Here is a 21,932-nt window from a genome sequence, read left to right as displayed (position 1 = left end):
AGGCTGCACACAATAAAAGGCCACACTGAAATGTGCAGTTGTATTACATAGCAAAATACCCGTGGTATCTCTCCGGGTACTCCGGCTTCCTCTCACCTCCAAAGACATGCACCTGGGGATAGGTTGATGGGCAACACTAAATTGGCCCTAGTGTATGAATGTGAGTGTGAAAGTTGTCTGTCTATCTGTGATGAGGTGGCGACTTGTCCAGGGTGTAGATGCCTTCCGCCCGAATGCAGCTGAGATAGGCTCCAGCACCCCACGCGACCCCAAAAGGGACAAGCGGTAGAAAATGGATGGATGGAATACCACAGATGTTGCAAGTTTTGAGGGAATTTGTAGGAATGTCCAACAGAGCTGTTGCCCATGAATTGAATGTTCATTTCTCTACCATAGGCCATCTCCAAAGGTATTTCAGGGAATTTGGCAGTACATCCAACCGGCCTCACAACTGCAGACCACTTCTAACCACACCAGACCTGGACCTCTACATCCAACATGTTCACCTCCATGCTCGTCTGAGACCAGCCACCCGGAAAGCTGCTGCAACAATTGGTTTACATAACCAAATAATTTCTGCACAAACTGTGGGAAACTGTCTAGGGGAAGCTCATCTGCCTGCTCGTCGTACACATTGGGGTCTCAACCTGACTGCAGTCCGTTGTCGTAACCGACTTGAGTGGGCAAATGCTCACGTTTAATGGCGTCTGGCATGTTGGAGAGGCGTTTTCTTCACGGATGATTCACGGTTTTCACTGTTTAGGGCAGATGGCAGACGTCGTGTGGGAGAGCGGTTTGCTGATGTCAACGTTGTGAATCCAGTGGCCCATGGGGGGGGGTGGTGATTATGGTATGTTATGGACAAGGAACGCAAGTGCATTTTATTGATGGCATTTTGAAAGCACAGAGATACCGTGACGAGATCCTGAGGCCAATTGTTGTGCCGTTCACACGAGACCATCACCTCATGTTGCAGCATGACAATGCACGGCCCCATGTTGCAAGGATCTGTACACAATTCCTAGAAGCTGAAAACATCCCAGTTCTTGCATGGCCAGCATACTCACCGGACATGTCACCCATTGAGCATGTTTGGGGTGCTGTATCTCAGCGTTTACGACAGTGTGTTCTAGTTCCTGCCAATATCCAGCAACTTTGCATAGCCATTGAAGAGTGGAGCAACATTCCAAAGGCCAACAATCAACAACCTGATAAACTCTATGCGAAGGAGATGTATTGCACTGCGTGAGGCAAATGGTGGTCACACCAGATACTGGCTGATTTTCTGACCCCCCCAGAACCCCAATAAAGCAAAACTGCACATTTCAGAGTGACCTTTTATTGTGTGCAGCCAAAGGCACACCTGTGCAATAATCATGCTGTTTAATCAGCATCTGGATATGCCACAACTGTGATGTGGGATGGATCATTTTGGCAGAAAAAAAATGCTCACTAACACAGGTTTAGATGGATTTGTGAACAATATTTGAGAGGAATACGTATTTTGTGTATATAGTAAATGTTTTAGATCTTTTGGGAGCACAAACAAAAGTGTTGCGTTTATATTTTTGTTCAGTAAAATTAACCTGTGTATCCAACTGCTGCCTGTCATCCATACAACAGAGTATGTCACAGCCGTGAGATTTTTTTAAATATGTGCATTGGCTCAATAAAGTTTGAAAACACCAGTTTAGCATGTAACCTCTGAGAGCCAGGGTCCTATGCAGTCTTTTACATAACATGATTTTTTGTTACAAAATGTGTAACAAAAATACACCAAAAACAAATGTCCACGGCAGAGGACGTTGGCTTTCAGGAGGAGATTGACCTACATTGGAATAAATGCACCAAATGTATCCTTAAATTTTTCTGTATGCGACCATTAGTGGAAAAAGTTTGGACACCCCTGATTTAACCATTCTAATGAGACCCAATAAAAGAGCTACATAGAAAAAGCAGTTAAAAAAAAAAAAAGCTAAATTTGAATTCACAATAAATATATTGGTAAAATAACCCCCTCTGCACAGTGTCAATCAAAAGCGAGTGTTTTTGTCTTACTAAAGGCATAATTTGTGATAAAACCCTAGTATTGTATCTGATTAGATCATATCTAATGTGTGTCTGGTGATTTTAAAGGGGAAGTTTAGGAATGAAATTAATAATAAAAGTGATTAAAAAAACTACTCCCATAAACAGTTGGAACAAATTAGAAATGAGAAATGAAGTGGAATAAATGGTGAAATGGATGAAACTAAAGCAATGGTGATTAAAAAAGGAGATTTTTCCCTTAGACTGATTCTTTCACCAAAATGTCACATTGCATTAAAAATGAAAACAAATAAAGAAATAAATCCAATCTAGGGGAAAAATTAGTCAAGTGACCCACAACCTTGAAATAGTCACAGAGCCATCCCAAACGACCCCAGAAGAACTGAGAGCACATCATACCCGACGAGGAGTCGGAGGATTTTAGAGCAAAAGACCAACCATCAGGGGTCATTGACGCACAGTGAGGTAAGCGCAGCTCCACAGGCTTCAAAAACTTGAGGCCATGAGGTCCACACATCACCAGAGGGCTGAGCAGAGTCTCCCCTAAAACAATGAGTAAAAAACAAATCATCATCGTTACAGCGGATTCATTTTACATTATAAACTGATCATTCAGCTGATTGCTTTGAGACAACATATCCTTATTTCCCATAAACACAAATACCCAGTTTGTATTAATTGGGAGGTTGGTTGAAAACTTAGTAGCAGGCAATTTAATCAACAAAAAACATGACAAAATACTGCACAATGTAGCATTTACCTGTACTAAGCTATGCTATTTGCAGCAATTATGTTCCGAGATCATCCACAAATATTAAATAAACGCATATGATTGAGACACCCCAAAAAAGTTGCTTTTGACACTGGACTATGACGATGCATTAAGGTGCCACAGTACCCTACGCTGCTTCGCTCCTTCCCTTTAAAACTCTGCTAAATTAACGTTGACGTTCTTCGATTTTATATCAACATTTGCATTAAAAATTACTGTTGTAATTATTAGATTAAGCTTCGGAATTTTTCCCAATCTCTCTTCAATTGCCTCGCTACGAAGGAAGCTAACATGCTAAATGCATAGCCCCCTAAATACGCCTCACACATCGTATATGTAGTTTCTCTCCACTGCGTATTTCCAAGCCAACATAATCCACTCTGCTTTTCGGTTGTAATTTTAGTTAGCACTTACGATCACATATTACTTTGTGTTGACATCACAGCAAGTTTTGAGGTCAAAGTGTGGAAGTGTAAAACTTGTGTTTCATGTTGTTATGTCTTACATGTATACTGTACTGTTACCCTGTACATTTTATGCCTTACGATTATGCATCTATAAATTATTACTGACTTATAGTGAATTAGATTTTCTGTAAAAAAGTGACCTATTTTCAGAAATATCTAATTTATTCTAAAATAAAACATTCAAAAATATATTTTTCCGACTAAAAAAAAAATTGCAGTGATGTGACTCCAAGTTACAAAAAGTGCAAAAAAATACATTTAATGATATAAACTTCTTAAGCACTGAATCTAAATCACAATTCTCACAAGTCAGTAGGGGCATTAATGTCATGTATTTGTGTTTACCTTTGTCCTTGTCAAGTGGAGGCAGAATGCTATTATCTCGGCAGACCTTGAAGTAGATCTCCTGCTCCACGCCTTCAGGGATGGCGCCCTGAGGAATGATAATGCTGACGCCCGTCTCAATGGAGCTCAGAACTCCACCGTTGCTGTTGAAGATGCCTCGAGCCGTTGCAACCACTGTGTGGCCCTCATCTTCTTCTTCGTCATCGTCCAGTGCACTGGGGCTGAAAGACAGTGATGTTCAATACAAGGCACATGTATTTCATCTGTGGATGAGGTAAGTCGCTACCTCACTGGGATGGCTTTGGGCACAGCGTTGATACTGTTGTGCTGGTACTTGGAGCGATTGTCCATCGTACGCGTGAACGTATCTAGGCCGCTGTCATGGTCCATGTTGTGGGATTGAGTGGGCTTTATTGGGCTGGCACTTGGACTCTGCTCAAAACAAAATAACACAATGACGTCAATAAAACTGGATGCATTAAAATACAATGTCTTTACAATATCATCACAGTCAAAAAAGTAACATCAGAAAAAAAAGTCCATATTCCAGTGGCAGTGATGTTGTGTCTTAGAAAATGCAGTCTCGGTTATTTCTGCTGAATAAAATCACAGAAAAAGAGGTGTCTATTTAGTGGCCTTTTTCAGCCCACTGCTAATTTTTTGTTGGCCCTTGGCATATTCTGCAAAATTGTATATTTTATTAATATTAGGACATATTAATAGATGTTATACTATGTTTTGTTACCTACACACAACAACTACGATGGTATTTCCCCTACATTGGATCGGTTTTAGCATCTCTAAAACAAAAACGTATCAATCTGGCCCCTAAATATTTACTTTTTCTGTATGTGGCCTTTGCTGGAACAATTTTTGACAACCTTGTTCTAGAGCACAGGTGTCAAACTCGATGTCCAGGGTCCAGATCTGGCCCGCCACATCATTTTTATGTGGCCCGGAAAATTTGGTCTGGAAATAATGTGCGTCAATAAATCACTTCATCTTTCTAACTAAAATAATGATATACTTTTTATTTTGACAGAAAAATTGAATGTACTGTAAGCAATGGCATGTATTTTAACTTGTATATTTTCTGATAATGCAACACACATAATATTACAGGCACGTGAGCACCCTTTGCGGAAAACTGACGAAAAAAAAAGGAACATTTCTATTGGCATGAAGTGCTGCCAAGCGAGCCCCGAAAGATAATTTTGAAAATCAAGACTACATTTCCTGCAATTGGGTGCATTTCTACACTATTTTTTACTTTCGGATTTAATCTTATCAACTTATTTTGGCTTACTTTTTGACACCGACATGTGATGTACCAAATATTGTTTTACTTTTTTTTAGTAGATAATTTACTAACATTAATATCACTGAAAATGTAATGTAAAATTATTTAACATGCATAGAAAGAACTTAGATAACATTTCCCATTTGGCAGCTCCATCCTGGAGCTGCGCCCTCTCAAGTAATATACTTCCGGTGTTGTGACCTCGGTCACATCAAAAAAGCTAGCTGATGCTAACTGAAGAGCTTGTTTCGGCGCCCTGTCCTGCATTTCGGTGCAACATTTACGCAAGAGGAATAGCAAGTATATGCGGTTAGGGCAAGACTTCAACAAATTTGGTTTGGATCAATTTTTTGTATTGTAGTGGGTTACATTAATTCATACACAGAACTTTTGTTATTGTTAAAGAATTCCGGTCGGACGGATTTTCACAGGACACATTTCCGGTGTTGCGCTGAGAAGCCACAGATGTATAGATACTGCTCGATTGCTGATAAGAAAATAGTCTGAACGTCATTCAAGCAATACATATAGCGACATCTTTTGACACTCCTCTTTCGACTCCCGTCCTTACACGCTACAATATTTTATTTAAAAAAAAGGCGGAAGTGATATTTTGACGCCCAAATTAATATTTAAAAACGCGAACATTTCACATGCTTGATATTAACATACAGTATATTCCAAACTTTTTTGTTAAAATAAAAATAAATACTTAGGTATTCACTTGTCACCCCAAATAATGATTTCAAAGAAAGTTATCCATAAATCTGTGCGTAGAAAAATACATAATAATCAAATGCATGTTATTGAGTAATATCTTGAGGCGATAATAGATTAATATTCATATGTATTTACTGTTACAATAATTTCTTAATGAAAACTAGTTTAACTAAAATAGTAAAATATTTTTGGATTAACAATTTCATCTTCAAAGAAAACCTCAAAGTACATTTGCACCGATATAAAAGCTGCTTACCTTTGTGGCCATATCTGCTTTGTCATTGGGTAGAAGGTTGTGGTTGAACTTGGGACTGTCAAACTTGCGCTCAAATGGCCTGGCGGAGGTGGTGTAGGGTTTTGGCAGGTAGCGGTTATAGCTCGTTGCTGGTGGAGCCCCGGTGCTGGTGAATGTTTTGAGAGGCTGTTCACTGGTGCCATTAACTGGAGACTTCTCTGGAAAAGGTTTGTGAGGCAGGAAGTTGCTCTGGTGAGTGTCGTCTCTGGCAGGAGGCTTAGCTAGAGGAGGGCAATAAGACAAGTGGTGTATATTTTCAGACGCCATCAGTGTGTGACTCAGCATGGGGAGCATTTTACCTTCATTTGAGGGCTTGGGCAGTGTGGCTGGTGGCATAGAGGGTGTCAGTTGGGGCACTGGTTCATATCTTTTCTCCGCTGGCCTTGGTTTCTCCACTGATTCAGTTCTGCTAAAACATTTTAAAAAAATCATCACTAAAAAATGTAAAGTATAAGATGATTAAAACTTTGTGTCAGCCATTATTTTGTACAAGGCTGTTTATTTTTATTGTATTTGCAAGACAAGCGATTGATGAATCGACACAATATATTACGCACACAAAAGTACAGTAGTATTTTGGTTTTGATGGGGACACTGATGAGGATGTTCCATTCATTTTGTATCAAGTCTATTTTAACTTATTCTATCACTTCCTGGTTTGGTAACCTCAGTGCGGCCAATAAAAACAGACTAGGTGGTATAATCAAGGTGTGCCAAAAGACCATAGGCACTACCTTGAACTCCCTGAACCAGATCTATCAGGCCAGAGTCATCCAGAAGGCAACGGCCATTCTGGTCAACCCTCAGCACCCTCTCCTCTCAGAGTTTAGACTCTTGCCCCCAGGATGCAGGTACGCCCCTAGTAATAGGAAGGCCAAAAACAACAGATACACAAGATCCTTTGTTCCCTCAGCTGTTGACTTTATAAATGTGCTTCTTAAACAAGCTTAGCTGCTATGCACAGTCACTTTAGTGGGAAGCAACATGTGATGATTAGTTTTTATTGTATTACAAATACTTTTTAGTTTTTAGCTAAATGCCTTCATGATGGTTTGTATGTTGTATGTATTTTATGTATTTGTACCTTGTTTTTACTGTTGAACCTTGTTTTTAATGACTACTGCTGCAAACCCAATTGCCCCAGGGACAATAAAGATTTTGTAAGTCTAAGTATTCTAAGACAAACCAAACAGTCTGGTTGCAATCGATTGAATGCCTTGAGAAATTGAAATTGGAAAACATCCCATGGGCCAGACATCTCTTGGGTCAAATTAAAGACACCGGTGCGAACCGTAGTTTGGACACCACTGCTCTATATGTTAAAGTGAAGATGTATGTAAGCATGGACCGTGTATGTATTTGCAAGGAGATACAAGCAGGGATCAAATAATAAGAGTAATCGCTGCTGTACAGAAGATCACTGAAAGCTTACATCCATTCTATAATATGCAAGTTGTGTGTTGTGAGCTGTTGACACTGCCAAGACTCTGCATTGGGCAAACAGTGTCATAATCGCAATGCTCGTAAAATTCAAAGAGAGAATAACCTGGAGATGTTGTGTGTTGTTTGTGCTTGAGCTTGGGGTTTTGTGGGGCCAGTCTGTAGCCTGTCAAAGTAAGACAGCTGCTTCCTGTAGTAGTCCTCATCCTCATCTGGGTCGTAATGGTTTGAACGAACAATATCATCAGCCACTTTGGCCTGAGGCTTCTGAGGCTCTGGGACTCTGGCAAAGGGAGTTAGGGATATTCAGTGGATCAATAAAAGTGCTTCGTAAGAATGATTTGAAATCAATCAAATTAGGCATAAAGGCTAACCAACCAATATATTGATTGCCAAATTAACTTAAAATATCAGTGTGGCAACTTGTAAAACAAAAAGCTTACTTATTATAGCTCTTGTCTGAGTCCAGGTTGCTCAAAGAATTAGCTTTTGGGATGATTCCCCCGGGCTTCAAAGGTAAATCTGTTGCCTGTGGAAACAAAAGAATAGAGCCGTATTATTAGGTATTATCTGAAATTATAAATCAAAGTACTTATGCAAAGTAAAAGAGTTTACCCTGTTCCCAGATAAATCCCCCCCATCTTTGGCTCGGTCCACGGACACCGAGCGTTTGTTTTCAAACATCTTGACCCTCGTCAGGACCGACTGCTGTCGCATGGCGGGGTCATCCTCGTTTCTGGCAGTGTCAGGCTTCGGAACATTTCGAGGAGAAGGTGAGGTGACCTCTGATTTGGAAGTGTGCGGGGGGCTGTTGTCAGAGTTTACAGGAGAAGGGTCATACTGTTGAGGTCTGTATCCTTTTAGGTGCTGCGTTGGCCCCTGGTTGTAGGCCGGCCGCTGGCCACTGGGAGAACGAATAGCTGAAGGGTATGACGTCTGCTGAGAATCCTGGTTGTAGTGCATGTCATGACCGGGAGAAAGGGGTGGAGGTTCATCGTAGCGGGCAGATCCTGACACTGTGGGTTTGCCATAGCGAGGTCGTCCGTCAAATCCCGGCTGAGGTGGAGGCTCATCATAGCGGAGTGGAGGGGTGTACTGCGAGTCGAGGCCATCGCTGTATGGCAGACCCGGATTGTAGCCCTGGGAGTTGGCAGTAGGGTGTGTCTGACTGTAGGGGCTCCACTGTTGCTGGTCATAGTGAGGCACGCTGTTCTCAAAGGGCGGCTGAGAGTCATAATTTCGGTACTTTGGTTCTAGATAACCGCCTCCACTGTTGACATCATACCGATTGGGTGGATGGTCATAATCTCTGTATGGCTGCTGGTCAGGGTGATATCCCTGTTGAGGGTTGTAATTCCCAGGTTTTATTCCAGGACCAGGTCTGCCTATGCCATCCGGACTGTATGGATCTTTTTGATACATCTACGAATACACAAGAAAACACAAGTTTAATAGCGTCACAGACATGTAGCGCGCAAGTTAATGTAAGATATGAAAGGGTGGCGAAACGAACAATATCAAAACAAGTCTGTGAAATTAATTACAAGAGAGGAAACGAGTGGGGAAAGACCTGCAATAGAGAGACTGAGAGGGAGGGGTTAATGATCAGATTATATATATTAAAAGAGAAAAATCAGAAAAGACAGTCAATAATTGCGACTTTATGTATCACAAATTAGACTGTACTCCAAAAAAAGGGCAAACAAATGTTAACATCAAAAAAATGGGATTCATTTTTCAACTAAGCCTTTCCTGGTATCCAGATGTAAAGAATGTATAGAATTAGTGATTACACACTAATATGACTAGATAATGGGATGATTGGAAATACAGTAAGTTTGAAAAATGACACCCACTGTCTAATTTGTTAACAAAACAAGCATATTGTAGATACAGACTTCAAAATTTAGGAAGCAACCCTCAATTTTCCAGGCAATTCACACATCCCGTATTTGAGCTTTAACTATGATGTTCAATTTAACAACGCAGAGATAGAGGCTGGAAAATCAACGGCTACTTTTACAAAAACAAACATCTTTCTCATCGGCATTGGGAAGAACATCACATACTTCTAGCGGCCATGCAAAAAGGATAAGTAACAGTGAGAGCCGCGAGACATTCACTGCTTCAAATGCAGCCAACACTACCACACCCACTGTTGCTTAACAGCATTTTCTCACACTTTGGCCCATGCATAATCTTAAAAACACACACACGTACACGCCCACACACACAACTAATTCATCTGGGCAGCATTGTGGTCAGCAGACATGCAGGGGGGGGCAAAAGTAGAGACGGATAAGCGTGGTAGAAGAAGGTAGGCAAGTAGACAGGCAGCAGCAGCACAGGCGGTCGGTCATGTCAGATCGAGCTGAGCTGGGCCCGGTCACGGAACGTCCGCAGGCAGGTCAGTCGGATACCTTTGGTTCTGAACTGCCCGGTCCAGATTGTCGGGGTTCGGACGTGACACTCTGAGGGGCTAGCTCAGGCGGGGGCCTCTTTATTGAGCCAGCCTCTGGGTTGGGGCTTGGCTGGCTGCGGAGAGCTCCAGGAGCCTCGGTGGGGCTCGGGCCCCCTACAGTTTTTACAGCAGGGGTCACTGTCTCAGCCAGGGGCTCAGGCTGCTGAGGGTTGCTAGGGATGGCAGTGGCTTCTGCTTTCTGTGAAGTGGTTCAAAATATTTAATAACACGTGCTGACACTCGACGGCGCAGTGCAAACTAGTGTTAGTATCGTGATGACCTTTCTACAACGGCCTACTCCTTACTTGTGCTCTACAGCTTAAAATGATTCAGCCAATCACCTCGCCTTCTTTTAGCCGTAGCTGTTGATCAACCAACAGCTGGCCAAGTTAGGAATTAGGACACATTTTCAATGTTAGAGTACACTAATTTGGCTTTAATTCTACGATAGCAGTACAGTTTTGTAGCCTATGCCTTTTTTTAGCTTATTAACAGATAACCAGACAACCAACATTTAGATTTGGGAATCGAACCGCGGTAAATACATGTCACATCAACACTGAATTAACACTGTTTTCAACATGCACACAACACATCTGGTATCAACACATTCTCAATTCTCAGTATAATAAATTAAAAAGTGCACATAGGTGAGTACTGTTACAGACACTTGCACGAATATAAGTGACTTTTCCCATTAAAGTCAATAACAGTCATACAGATAACTTGTGGTAATACAGAATACAATGGAACAATTAATCTTAGATTCTAAAGAATGACACACAAAGATTAGTCAACAAACACACAAAGGGTTGATAAATAAATTCTATAATATTGTGTATATTAATTTTCACAGTAATGCGATAATACCTGACGACAATAGTTTAGACCTTCACACTGATATTGCGTTAGAACAATAAAAGACAGTAAAATGAGCATTCAATAGCGCCTCCAAAACACCCTTCTCACGCACACCACGTCCTCCAGACAACAGGGTAGACGCACAGCTCTCAGAAACGCTACCTGCTGAGGCGCCGCTGCTTTGAAACCAGCCGGGTCGATGCGGTTCAGCGGGTCCGGCTGCAACGCGTGTGGGTAGCCGGTGTAGCCATGTGGCTCCTGGATGACAGGCGGGTCCTCGCGGACGGGCTCAGACGAACGGGTAATGGCAGGCTCCGCAGGTGGGCCCACATCATCGTTCAGTGTTTCGTCCAGCTCCTGGTCGGTGTAGGCTCCGCCCTCCGTGTCCGTGTCCTCGTAGTCAGAGGTGTGGCGGCTGTCGGTGCTGTACATGGAATACTCACTGCCTGGTGCCGACAGGTAGGACAGACGGTCATCATGGATATCAAGACCATCCTCTGCTGTGCCATCAGCCTATGAGTTGAGGGAAATGCAAACAGTTTGTTTAGCAGAATGACTAAAGACACACTCAACGTGAATATTAAATACTTTCAAGTAGTGTGTTTCAATTCAGTTTGCCACTTTATAATAAATGCCTCTACCACAAAAAAATCACACTCTCCCTAAAGAGATAACAACATGATATTTTTGTTCACATTTAAAACACAAAAGATGGTGCTTTGGTCAAAGAATTGTCGTTTTACAGACCATCTTCAAGCCGGTCTGTAAAACCGGCTGTTTTGTCTGTTCAGAATACGCTGTTTTGCGGGCGGTCTTATTTACGTGCCAAAGCCCCCTTACAGGCCATGCCTCCTTCGACTGCATCTCCATCTCCATCCTGTCAGCCATGTTGTAGTTTTTAGTGCTTCCTTATTGAGTCTACTGCCAGATATAAGTTGGAACTTTACGTGACTTTCCTGGAAAGTCAGTATTGAGGTTATTTTCTGTCTTAATTACGAAATCTTTAATTTGACACTGAATTTGTGTAGATTAATTTTTTGCGTTTGAATTTTGTGTACAGAATTTTTTTTACATCAAATTATGTTGTAATCTGTATCTAGCAATTTTTGGGGGAATGTTTTGGAAAGAATGTATCACGCCGCAGTTAATGTCCACAACGAGGAGCGAGTGCTGCATTGAATTCCTCTCTTACAGGTAGTCAGGTTGACCGTAGCCTCGTGGAGCAGTCCCAGCTGTAGTCAGAACCACACCCCCCCACGTCCAGAATAAAAATGAAATACGCAAGTGCAAAGCTGCTGCTTTTTCCGCCTCGTTCTACAGAGGAAATGTAAATGTTTTTTCACTGACACGCTAAAAATAAATCACTGCAAAGTACTAATCCATCATTTATGTCAGGGGTAGGGAACCTTTGGCTCTATAGCCAGATGTGGCTCTTTTGATGACTGCATCTGGCTCTCAGATTAATCTTAGCTGACATTGCTTAACACGATAAGAAATGAATAATTCCACTGGTAATCGGTGTTAGAAATAACATTCAAAATATAAAACATTCTCATGCATTTTAATCCATCCATCCGTTTTTCTACCGCACCTGTTCAAGAAGTCGCATTAATGGTAAGAAGTATTTTATTCATTATTAGTTAGCTTCAGAATAAAAATGTTATTAAAAAGAATAACAGACGTGTTATACTCTAATGTTGGTCTTACTTAAAAATGCACGCATTTAGTTGTATTCAATGTTAAGAAATATTATATGGCTCTCACGGAAATACATTTTTAAAATATTTGGCTTCCATGGCTCTCTCAGCCAAAAAGGTTCCCGACCCCTGATTTATGTCAATGAGCAAACTCGCCAATAGATTTGGTTCAGTCGTGAATGTCACAACCCTCCAGTCTTTTGGTCAAATGTAATACTTTAACACTGAACATCTATCCATCCATTTTCTACCGCTTGTCCCTTTCGGGGTCGCGGGGGGTACTGGATCTTATCCCAGCTGCACTCGGGCAGAAGGCGGTGTACACCCTGGACCAGTTGCCACCTCATCGCAGGGCCAACACAGATAGAGAGACAACATTCACACACTAGGGTCAATTTGGTGTTGCCAATCAACCTATGCCCAGGTGCATGTCTTTGGAGGCGGAAGGAAGCCGGAGTGTCCGGGAGGGAACCCACACAATCACGGGGAGAACATGCAAACTCCACACAGAAAGACCCCGAACCCAGGACCTTCTTATTGTGAGGCACACACACCAACCCCTGTACCACCATGCTGCCCTAACACTGAACAATGCAGAACATCCATCCATCCATTTTCTACCGCTTGTCCCTTTCGGGGTCGCTGGAGCCTATCTCAGCTGCAATCGGGCGGTAGGCGGGGTACACCCTGGACAAGTCGCCACCTCATCGCAGGGCCAACACAGATAGACAGACAACATTCACACTCACATTCACACACTAGGGTCAATTTGGTGTTGCCAATCAACCTATCCCCAGGTGCATGTCTTTGGAGGTGGGAGGAAGCCACACAATCACGGGGAGAACATGCAAACTCCACACAGAAAGACCCCGAACCCAGGGATCAAACCCAGGACCTTCTTATTGTGAGGCACACACACCAACCCCTGTACCACTATGTTGCCTTAACACTGAACAATGCAGAACAAATACATTTTAATTTAGAGTTCATTAGCAGTTTTAAGCACACTAAGGAATTGGTTTTTTTTTTTAAATCTTTCCCACAACGTTATTCCTCTCTTCTACAGCGTCCATTGCAATGCGTAATGCAAATAAGGCGATGATGTCATATAGCACATTTTGGGACAGCCAATAGCTACTACACTGAGCTGATGTAACAAAGGCAGAATACGTCACTTCCTGTCACTAAAACGCTAGCTGACAGCGGTTGCCAAGCAACTCAAAGCGACACAGAGATCAGGCTGTGAGAGTTTGGACATATTTAAGCGTTTCTGATCACACAAAGGGATCTTCCAAGACAGGCTGACAAAGCTCTGAACGACGTAAGGTACAATATTTGTTGAAATTATGCTAGATGTGCCGCTAACAACGTCAAAGCTAACAACGTCAAATCCATTCAGTTGGCTGCCTTGCAACAATGAAACGCACTCAACGGAACAAAACTGCAAGCCCGGCAGATGATCCGAAACGGGGTATGTTGGTAAAAACAATGGAAGACCTACAATTACGTCAGATATGTCAAGAATCAGAAAAGGACAGCTGCATAAAGGAAATAAAGAAGTTAAGAGATGAACAGAAGAATCTTAAAGAGGTCCAAACAGCAATGAGGCAGGAGATGAAGGCACTGGGAGAGGAGATTGCAGCAGCGTGCCAAGAGAATGCAGCACTGTGCCAAAAGCTGAAGGCCATGCGACAAGACAACACTGATATAAAGAACATCAAAGATAAGAACAGAATACACAAATGAATTATATCATTTTAGGGCTGCACATCACCCCCACATCCTATGTCAGAGAAGAACCAGACAAAATGGATGCTGCTTCAACAGAGCAACAAGTGGTCAACTTTCTGCAATCAAAGAATGCTGAGGTCGATATTAACACCATTGACACATGCGATCCACTGAATGGAAGAAGAAATCATCAAAATTGTGAATAAATGTAAATCCAATTTGGATTGATTTGAACAGAATTGAGAATGTTGTCTTGTCTATCTGTGTTGGCCCTGCGATGAGGTGGCGACTTGTCCAGGGTGTACCCCGCCTTCCGCCCGATTGTAGCTGAGATAGGCTCCAGCACTCCCCGCGACCCGAAGGGACTAAGCGGTAGAAAATGGATGGATGGATGGATGATATGGAAATGATACAAAAAAGGTTATTAAAGAAATTTCAGAACATTTAATGTTTACCAGCAACCTATCATTTTAAACAAGACAAATTCCCAAACAAAATCAAAATAGCAAAAGTTGCACCAATTAATAGGACTGGAGACAAACACCAGTTTACAAACTAGATACCTGTTCCCTTACTTCCACAATTTTCTAAATGTATTAAAAATGATTTACAACAGATTGGGCAAATTTATAAAAAAAATATGTGAACACTCGCAAAAAGCCAATACGAACACAGAACTAACAGTTCACATCGATGGCATTAATCGAAATAACGCAAGAGATTACCAATGCAAAAAATGATAAACAGTGTGCAGCTGCAGTGTTAATCATGGATCTAACAAAAGCATTTGACACAATAAAAGCCAATACGAACACAGAACTAACAGTTCACATCGATGGCATTAATCGAAATAACGCAAGAGATTACCAATGCAATAGATGATGAACTGTGTGCAGCTGCAGTGTTAATCATGGATCTAACAAAAGCATTTGACACAATAACATATTCAATAACAAATTAGAACAGTATGGCATCAAGAGGGTTGGTCTTGAACTGGGTTAGAAGTTACTTATCTAAAATGTAGCAATACACAAAGCTAGGTGAACATACGTCTACAACGGTAAATATATGCTGCGCGTACCCCAAAATTGTTTAATCTCTACATAAACGCCATACGGGTCACTGCCGTTGTGTCCTTGGGCAAAACAATTTACCCACCTTCTCCCAGTGCCACCCACACTGGTTTAAATGTAGCTTAGATGTAGATAAAGGGTCTACTATGTAAAGCGCTTTGAGTCTCTAGAAAAAAGCTCTATACAATTATAATTCACTTCACTTCACACATTTTAAGACAGGCACTGGAGAGCCCCAGTGGTGTGATTTTGGAAATAGAAATGTACACTATGCCACAACACAAACAGTATCAGTTAGAACTAGAGTGTTCCAATCATGGTCTCTTGCTGCCGATTCCGATCATCCATGAATGAGACTGGTTGATACCAATACTGACCACATGTATTAACTGTACATTTTTAAATTCATATATTGTGAATGCTATTGACAGTTTAACAATATCAACACACTATTTAAACTAGTGGCTATTCTCTTACACAATGGTTTGAGCAAAACAAAAGTCAATAGTACACAATAAATTAAAAAATAAAACAACTATCTACTACTCGTTGAAATCCTTTGTATTTTGCACTCAAAGTCCTGCTGTGTCCGGGATATTATTTGAGTTTTTTGACAATAAAAACATCTACAAAAAAAAGCTTTAAAAAATAAAATATCGCCCCAATCACTCTATTATCCACCAAAAACTGACACTATCCTCTGGTATCGACATCACTAATGTATGGATTGTTCCACCCTCCTCTTACGTGCCCTCTGATAATGCTGACACACCAACAGTTATTATATCCTCTATAGAGGATTTTCCTGTTAATAGCTGCATACTTTTGGCTGTAACATGGTTCCATCTAAACTTCCTAAAGTTTACTAAGAAGTCTAAGTCTAAGTTCTTGTGTTGTTTAACGCTAGCTTAGCAGTTTGCTTAGCTATTAGCATGCCCACACCTGGCTTGCTCTTTGAGTGTGTTAAATGTTTTGCCTCTTCCTCCAGTCATAATAACCAGTCATAATAATACTTGATAATGACACTTAAGATGCTAAAAAATGCAGTTTATTTGCCGTAATGAAAGTGATTCTTAGCTTAGGAGAGCGTCTCCACACTGTGTATGGATAAACATAATCGGCTGCTAGATCATATCAGTTAATATTCTTGTACAACATTAAAAAAAACAAATATGCGGACGGAACTGTACTGCTTGATGAAAGAAAACATGGTTTGTGTTCACATGTGCTTTATTTACCTTGCCTTCTGAAACCCACACCAGCTGGTTTTGCTGCTGCTGGATGATTTCCTTCAGTGCGCCGAACCAACCATCGTTCATGTTGTTCAAGTTAATGGTTGCTGAACACATAAAGAACGGCAGGGGCACATTTTAAAACAATTAGTTTCTACACAGAAAATAAACAAAAACCTGCTGCTCATTGTGTTTGTCGAGGGGATTGCTTGAAATGGAATACCACCCAGGGCAGAAATCATTTTTATCACCTATATGTGAGCTTCTGAGTCATGGCACGCAAAACAAATTCAAAACAGGCCTACAGCAGCAGTGCGGTTGAATGACATCACCAATAAACAACAGCAGTTTGATTAAATGTAGAGCCTATCAGTGCAGCACATAAAATATGTCTTTCTTTACCCTCGTAAAATGTTATTTTTTCCCCCTCATTTACCGTAGTTAGTTAAACCCTCCCCAGGTGACTCACTGGTGAAGAGATGATGGTTGTTCTTCCTCAGCTTTAGGGCGCGTTCATAGAGCTTTCTGGCACTCTTCCGAGACTCGGGGCAGAGTCTGGTCCTCATGTTCTTGACGCCTTGCTTTGTGTCAGGGTTGAGGAACACCACTATTGGATACCATTGGGCGTAGTTCAAACGGTCCACTGCATTTGGAGTAATGTCCAGCACCGCATGTTTGTCCTTTTACACAAAATAATACTGTTATTTTTTTTAATAACATTGATTTGCGTCACTTTGTTGAGTAAACAGAGGTTCTCCACCAGATGGTAGCGATGAGCCAGTTATGTTATGTTATGTTATTATTTGGTTATGCTTTTTGTTATATTTCATCAGGGATTTCTCTCACCCGGTCAATGATCTGTTTGATGGTGTGCAGGCGAATGATGCCAGAACTTTTTTGGTCAGTTCCAGCATCCCGTGGTTCACTTTCTGTGGAAGGCAACGAGAAGAGTGTAACTGCTTCGCATCTACTAAAGATAAGCAGTGAAGACAGGCAGTGACCAAATTAGTCATCCTTGTGGCATGCGGTTGTCAACTCCCATAAAAAGAACTGTAAAATACAGAAGAAGAATCTCTGTACAGGAGAAGACAAGTGTTTAAGAAAACAGATGTCAAGACAAAATGAGGGTGGCGGTCAATTCATGCATTAGCCATTATGTATTTTGGATAGATTAATGCAAATGGTTTGAAATAGCTGTATGCGTGCAAATGCAAATAAGGATATAATTTATGCTGCCAGAAGTGTATCTTGTGAAAAACATTGGCGTTAAAATATAAAAGTAGGAGGGTCATTTGGGATTAATGACAATGCACATTCACTGTTATAAACTGCTGAGGTTAAGGCAAGGATGTGGACAGGAAGTTTATGTGTCACATAAAATTAAGAAATGGTGTCCTGCCTGGAAACACAAAGCACTTAAGGGAGTACCGGTAGTAGTCTTTTGTTCTCATGAGGATGGTGGTGACTCATACAAGACATTATACAAAAAACCTCCACATTTTAAACCCAGTAAGATCTAAAATCATCTCCCAATGCCTATACCAAGCCAAACTTTTTTGTTGCCATGCAACGCAGACATTTCAACCATGTGCAGCTACATGTATGTATATTAAACATAAAATGTGCGAATCAGAGATGTTGCTATGGTTTTACATTAAATACATGCTTAAGGAGTAGGTTTTTTTGTGGGATATTAAAATGATCTATTGGGCTGCATACTTGAATGGAAAGCCATTCAATGAAAATACATACAATCAATTATTTATTTATATGTTTACCCTTATACAATTGGCTTGAACTTTGTATTCAGACATATTACATTTTGTAGACATACCTAAAAGGTTGTTTAATAATGTTAGTATACAATAGATGCCACATGCTTTACTCAAATAACACACAGTAAAATAACTTTTCAACTTTAGCGTGTACTGTGAGATTTAATTTACAACTACCCAACCACAGCGGTGCCTTTTAACAGATGAAAGTAACCAAAGTAACAAGGTTTGCAAAACTAACGACAAAGATTTGGTTAAATCTATTGAGAAGTGACACCACCCTACTTGTTTTCTTTCAGTATTAAACCATTTATGGTGATATTACAAATATTTGGTCAAAAACTACCTTACTAAATTTGAGAGAAGAGATAGAATTTGGACGGTAACTGGAAAGTGTACTTTTAAAACTACTCCACTTTTAAATCCCTGTACATGTTACAAGGCGCACGCATATTCGCATAATATAAAAATCAGCACCCGTAAGTCAATAACTTCATTACTTGTGTTCTGTTGTCGAATACGGTTTAAATACATAAGATAATAATAATAACAAACGTTTCTCAGGACACAAACCAAAAAGTTGGTTTTACTTGTCCATACACAAAAGCTGAAGCATGAGGTTTATAAAAATCTGTTTAAAAAAATACCGTTATGAAAAAAAAAACAATCTTTGCATGTGCCCAAACGGCTATAAGAAAAACATGTGTTTTTAAAATACTCGCGTTTGTGTGGACACACATTTGAGCGCACATCTTTAACATGCTGACTTGCTGGGGTCTTTCTACATGATGAAACCACTCTTTCACATGAGAATACCACTTAATCACAGGATTTATATATTTCTGTAACTTCATGCAACCATTCCTGGTTTGTATTACTTACATTATCAATTCATCCATCCTTATCGTTTACCCTAAAAGCTGAGCCTATTCAAGCTAACTTAGGGGGAGAGCGGTGAGATACAAAATTTCGATGGGTACTAGATATCAATTGATAGCTTACGCAGTCCCATGAGATCTCTATAACAAAATCTGTACAGTAGGACCTCGGTTTTTGCATGCCCAACTAACTCCTTGTTTGGTTCAGTTTGTGACGAAAATGTTCGCCAAAATATTCATATACCGTTTTGCTTGTAACACTCATATGTATGCCCCTTTACCATTTTGCCCAAACAAAGAATGTGTGTGACTCGGTCTGAGTCTCAAACAACAGCTTTTTTATGGTGTAACTGCAAAATAAGCCACCCTGGGTCCAAAAAAGTGCAAGTGACGGCACTTTGATAAAGGAGGAGAGAAACACTAAAAGTAGATTTACATTATTTCCTATAGGAAAAATGGAATTCGATTCCCGCATGATTTGGTTTTCATCTGACCTTTTGAAATGGGTTCCTAACAAAAACTGAGGTACCTTTGTACTTCATGTACTCTTCATGTTTGTTATGCGGTATTGGCAGTGAGTTAGTATATTGCAGATAGTCTTGCAAGGCAGAGATTCGCCAATACATTTGGACATGATTGTTACTACGAGCTCTTAAATCAAGTGGTATTCCCCTAAATCTACCAGCCAGCAAACTACCAAACGCTTGCTGCTTCACCATCTGCCAATCTGTGACTAAAATAAAGCAAATGCAAGTTGATGCACTAAATGACATACTTTCCCCTCCTTGTTGTTGCTGTGTTTCTGAAAAGAAAATACAGTTACAAAAAGATCACTGAAGTGATAGACATGAATTGAAAAATAAAAAGGTGTGGTTGCTTGCACAGTTGTGGTCATGAATCTCTTTTTCCTTTTGACTTATTTATTAAATCAGTGGAATGATTATGATCAGGATTTTTTTAAATCAAGAATTGAGTGCACACTTTTGGATGTATTTTCAATTATTTAAAAATGTTCACAAGTTTGTAGTGATGTATTTATATCTATAATAAACGGTGCTATATGTTTCACAATGTATTTTGACTAACTTATTGTTAATGATTGTACTTGATCGCAGTCATTTGTCTTTGGCAGCATAAACCGATTGACAGCACTCATTGGATCGACCAATAAAAAACAATGGGAAAGTCCCAGGAACTAATATAAGCTCTAACAAGGAGAATGTATTTTTACAAGTTGCCTATTGGAACTCCTGTCATCTGGATCTGTCAGCACTTTGCCAAGGTCTGGAAGACCCACCCTTTGATCAATGGAAATCGTTCATGATGATTAGAAACAACCCAGGGACCACCAATGCTCTGTCGCCAGTAATAATGCTTCCAATAAAAAATAGCTTATATAGGTAGTTGTCACTTTTACCTTTTAGAAGACTTGTTATGGAAGCACTAAAAACTACAACATGGCTGAATGGGTGGATATGCAGTCCAAGGGGGCTTGGCCTGAAGGAGGGCTTTGGTATGTAAATAAAATCGCCCACAAAAAAATGCATTCTGAATAGACAGTAAGAAAGTGGCTTGAAGATGGTCTGTAAAACTAAATATATGAACAATTTTGACCAAAGAACTACCATTACATGTTATGTAGACCACAATAAAGTGTTTTTTAAATGTCGAAAATAAAATCATAATATCCTTTAAATCAACCGCTGTGTGACTGAAACCAAACATCCATTCTCTACTATCTACTTATCTTGTTTAGGGTCATGGAAAGCTGGATCCTATCCCAGCTGACTTCAGGCAAAAGAACAACAACACCCAGGACTCGAGACAAACAACCATTTTACACAATCACTGAGCGGGGACTGGACGCACACTGCCTGCTAAGAGACGACTTAAACTTCAAATGATCACAAACATGCAACAGGCCTTGTCTTGGAACGTATAAAACCATTTAACCTTCACCCAAATAAATATTTGTGGACTAAGCTTAGGAAACCAACCAATTTAAATGAACTCTGTTATGAAGAGACGTTAAATATCCAATCGGCTACAAAAAGTCTGGTCAAAGTGAAAGTTGACCCTGTATGTATACTATTGAACAATGCTGCATGGGCGTAATTGTGCACTGCTTCTGTGTTGTGTGTGCGCAACCAATTCATGCAGCATGTCAAATTAAATCCAAACTGAACAATAAAAAAAAATTAACACAATCAATGATGTACCATTCCGCAATGCAACTCAGTGAGTGACAGGTAACAACAAGCGGTGAAAACAGATAAAACAATGATGAACATGTCCAGTTACTGGGGTATTCAGCGCCGCTGGCCACTCCCGCCAATGACATGACGTGGTTCATACGAATTTACTTACGCAATCAATCAATGTCCTTAACAGTGTGTTATGCACATGCCAACCAGTTGTGCAGGTTGTCATGATAACAGCACGACAGACTTAAACCCAACCTCTTACAACGGCAAAACGAACAGGCTGCATATAAATAGGTAGATGGTACATGTTTACTTTGAACTGCGTGCCTACTACAGGAATAAGCAAGTGGGGGCAAAGTGTCAGGGCATTCCGTGGTTGTAGGAGGCACGACAACTGAAACAACATGAATGCACTATGTACTACATGGCTCCTGAAAAGCAAAGTTGTTTTCATTTTTATTGCCAGTGAGCCAAATCCACTTACTGATTACTAAAATTCAGAAAATTACTGCAATAATTTTAATATTTTAAAAATCCATGTAATTTGCTATGCTCCTAGGTGGTCCAAGGAATGCTTATGGAATTTGGGGGGCTGCTTAGACCCGTGCAAAATTGTGGGGGACATTGCTATT

At 40.5% G+C, this 21,932-nt stretch overlaps 1 protein-coding gene across 8 annotated transcripts in view; it reads right to left on the bottom strand.

The window, feature by feature from the left end:
• Positions 1-21,932, bottom strand: part of LOC133616121 (tight junction protein 1-like) — a 229,408-nt gene that overhangs the window by 10,696 nt on the left and 196,780 nt on the right. For 2 of the 8 annotated variants that reach the window (XM_072914847.1, XM_072914848.1), the window contains exons 11-23: positions 19,872-19,898; positions 17,290-17,372; positions 16,913-17,123; positions 16,450-16,550; positions 10,873-11,223; positions 9,809-10,048; positions 8,004-8,810; positions 7,832-7,917; positions 7,495-7,671; positions 5,910-6,357; positions 3,920-4,065; positions 3,634-3,854; positions 2,449-2,592 (exon numbers count right to left, since the gene is read on the bottom strand). In XM_072914847.1, coding sequence (XP_072770948.1) covers positions 2,449-2,592; positions 3,634-3,854; positions 3,920-4,065; positions 5,910-6,357; positions 7,495-7,671; positions 7,832-7,917; positions 8,004-8,810; positions 9,809-10,048; positions 10,873-11,223; positions 16,450-16,550; positions 16,913-17,123; positions 17,290-17,372; positions 19,872-19,898 — 3,042 coding nt within the window. The remainder of the gene's footprint in view (positions 1-2,448; positions 2,593-3,633; positions 3,855-3,919; positions 4,066-5,909; positions 6,358-7,494; positions 7,672-7,831; positions 7,918-8,003; positions 8,811-9,808; positions 10,049-10,872; positions 11,224-16,449; positions 16,551-16,912; positions 17,124-17,289; positions 17,373-19,871; positions 19,899-21,932) is intronic. The other 6 variants (XM_061975237.2, XM_072914851.1, XM_072914852.1 and 3 more) reach the window with 6 other exon arrangements.

This window comes from Nerophis lumbriciformis, linkage group LG15 (genome assembly GCF_033978685.3).
Source record: "Nerophis lumbriciformis linkage group LG15, RoL_Nlum_v2.1, whole genome shotgun sequence".
In the NCBI taxonomy this organism is placed as follows: Eukaryota; Metazoa; Chordata; class Actinopteri; order Syngnathiformes; family Syngnathidae; genus Nerophis; species Nerophis lumbriciformis.
Note: the sequence above shows the minus strand (reverse complement) of the source record. Positions and strands in the feature narration are given on the sequence as shown.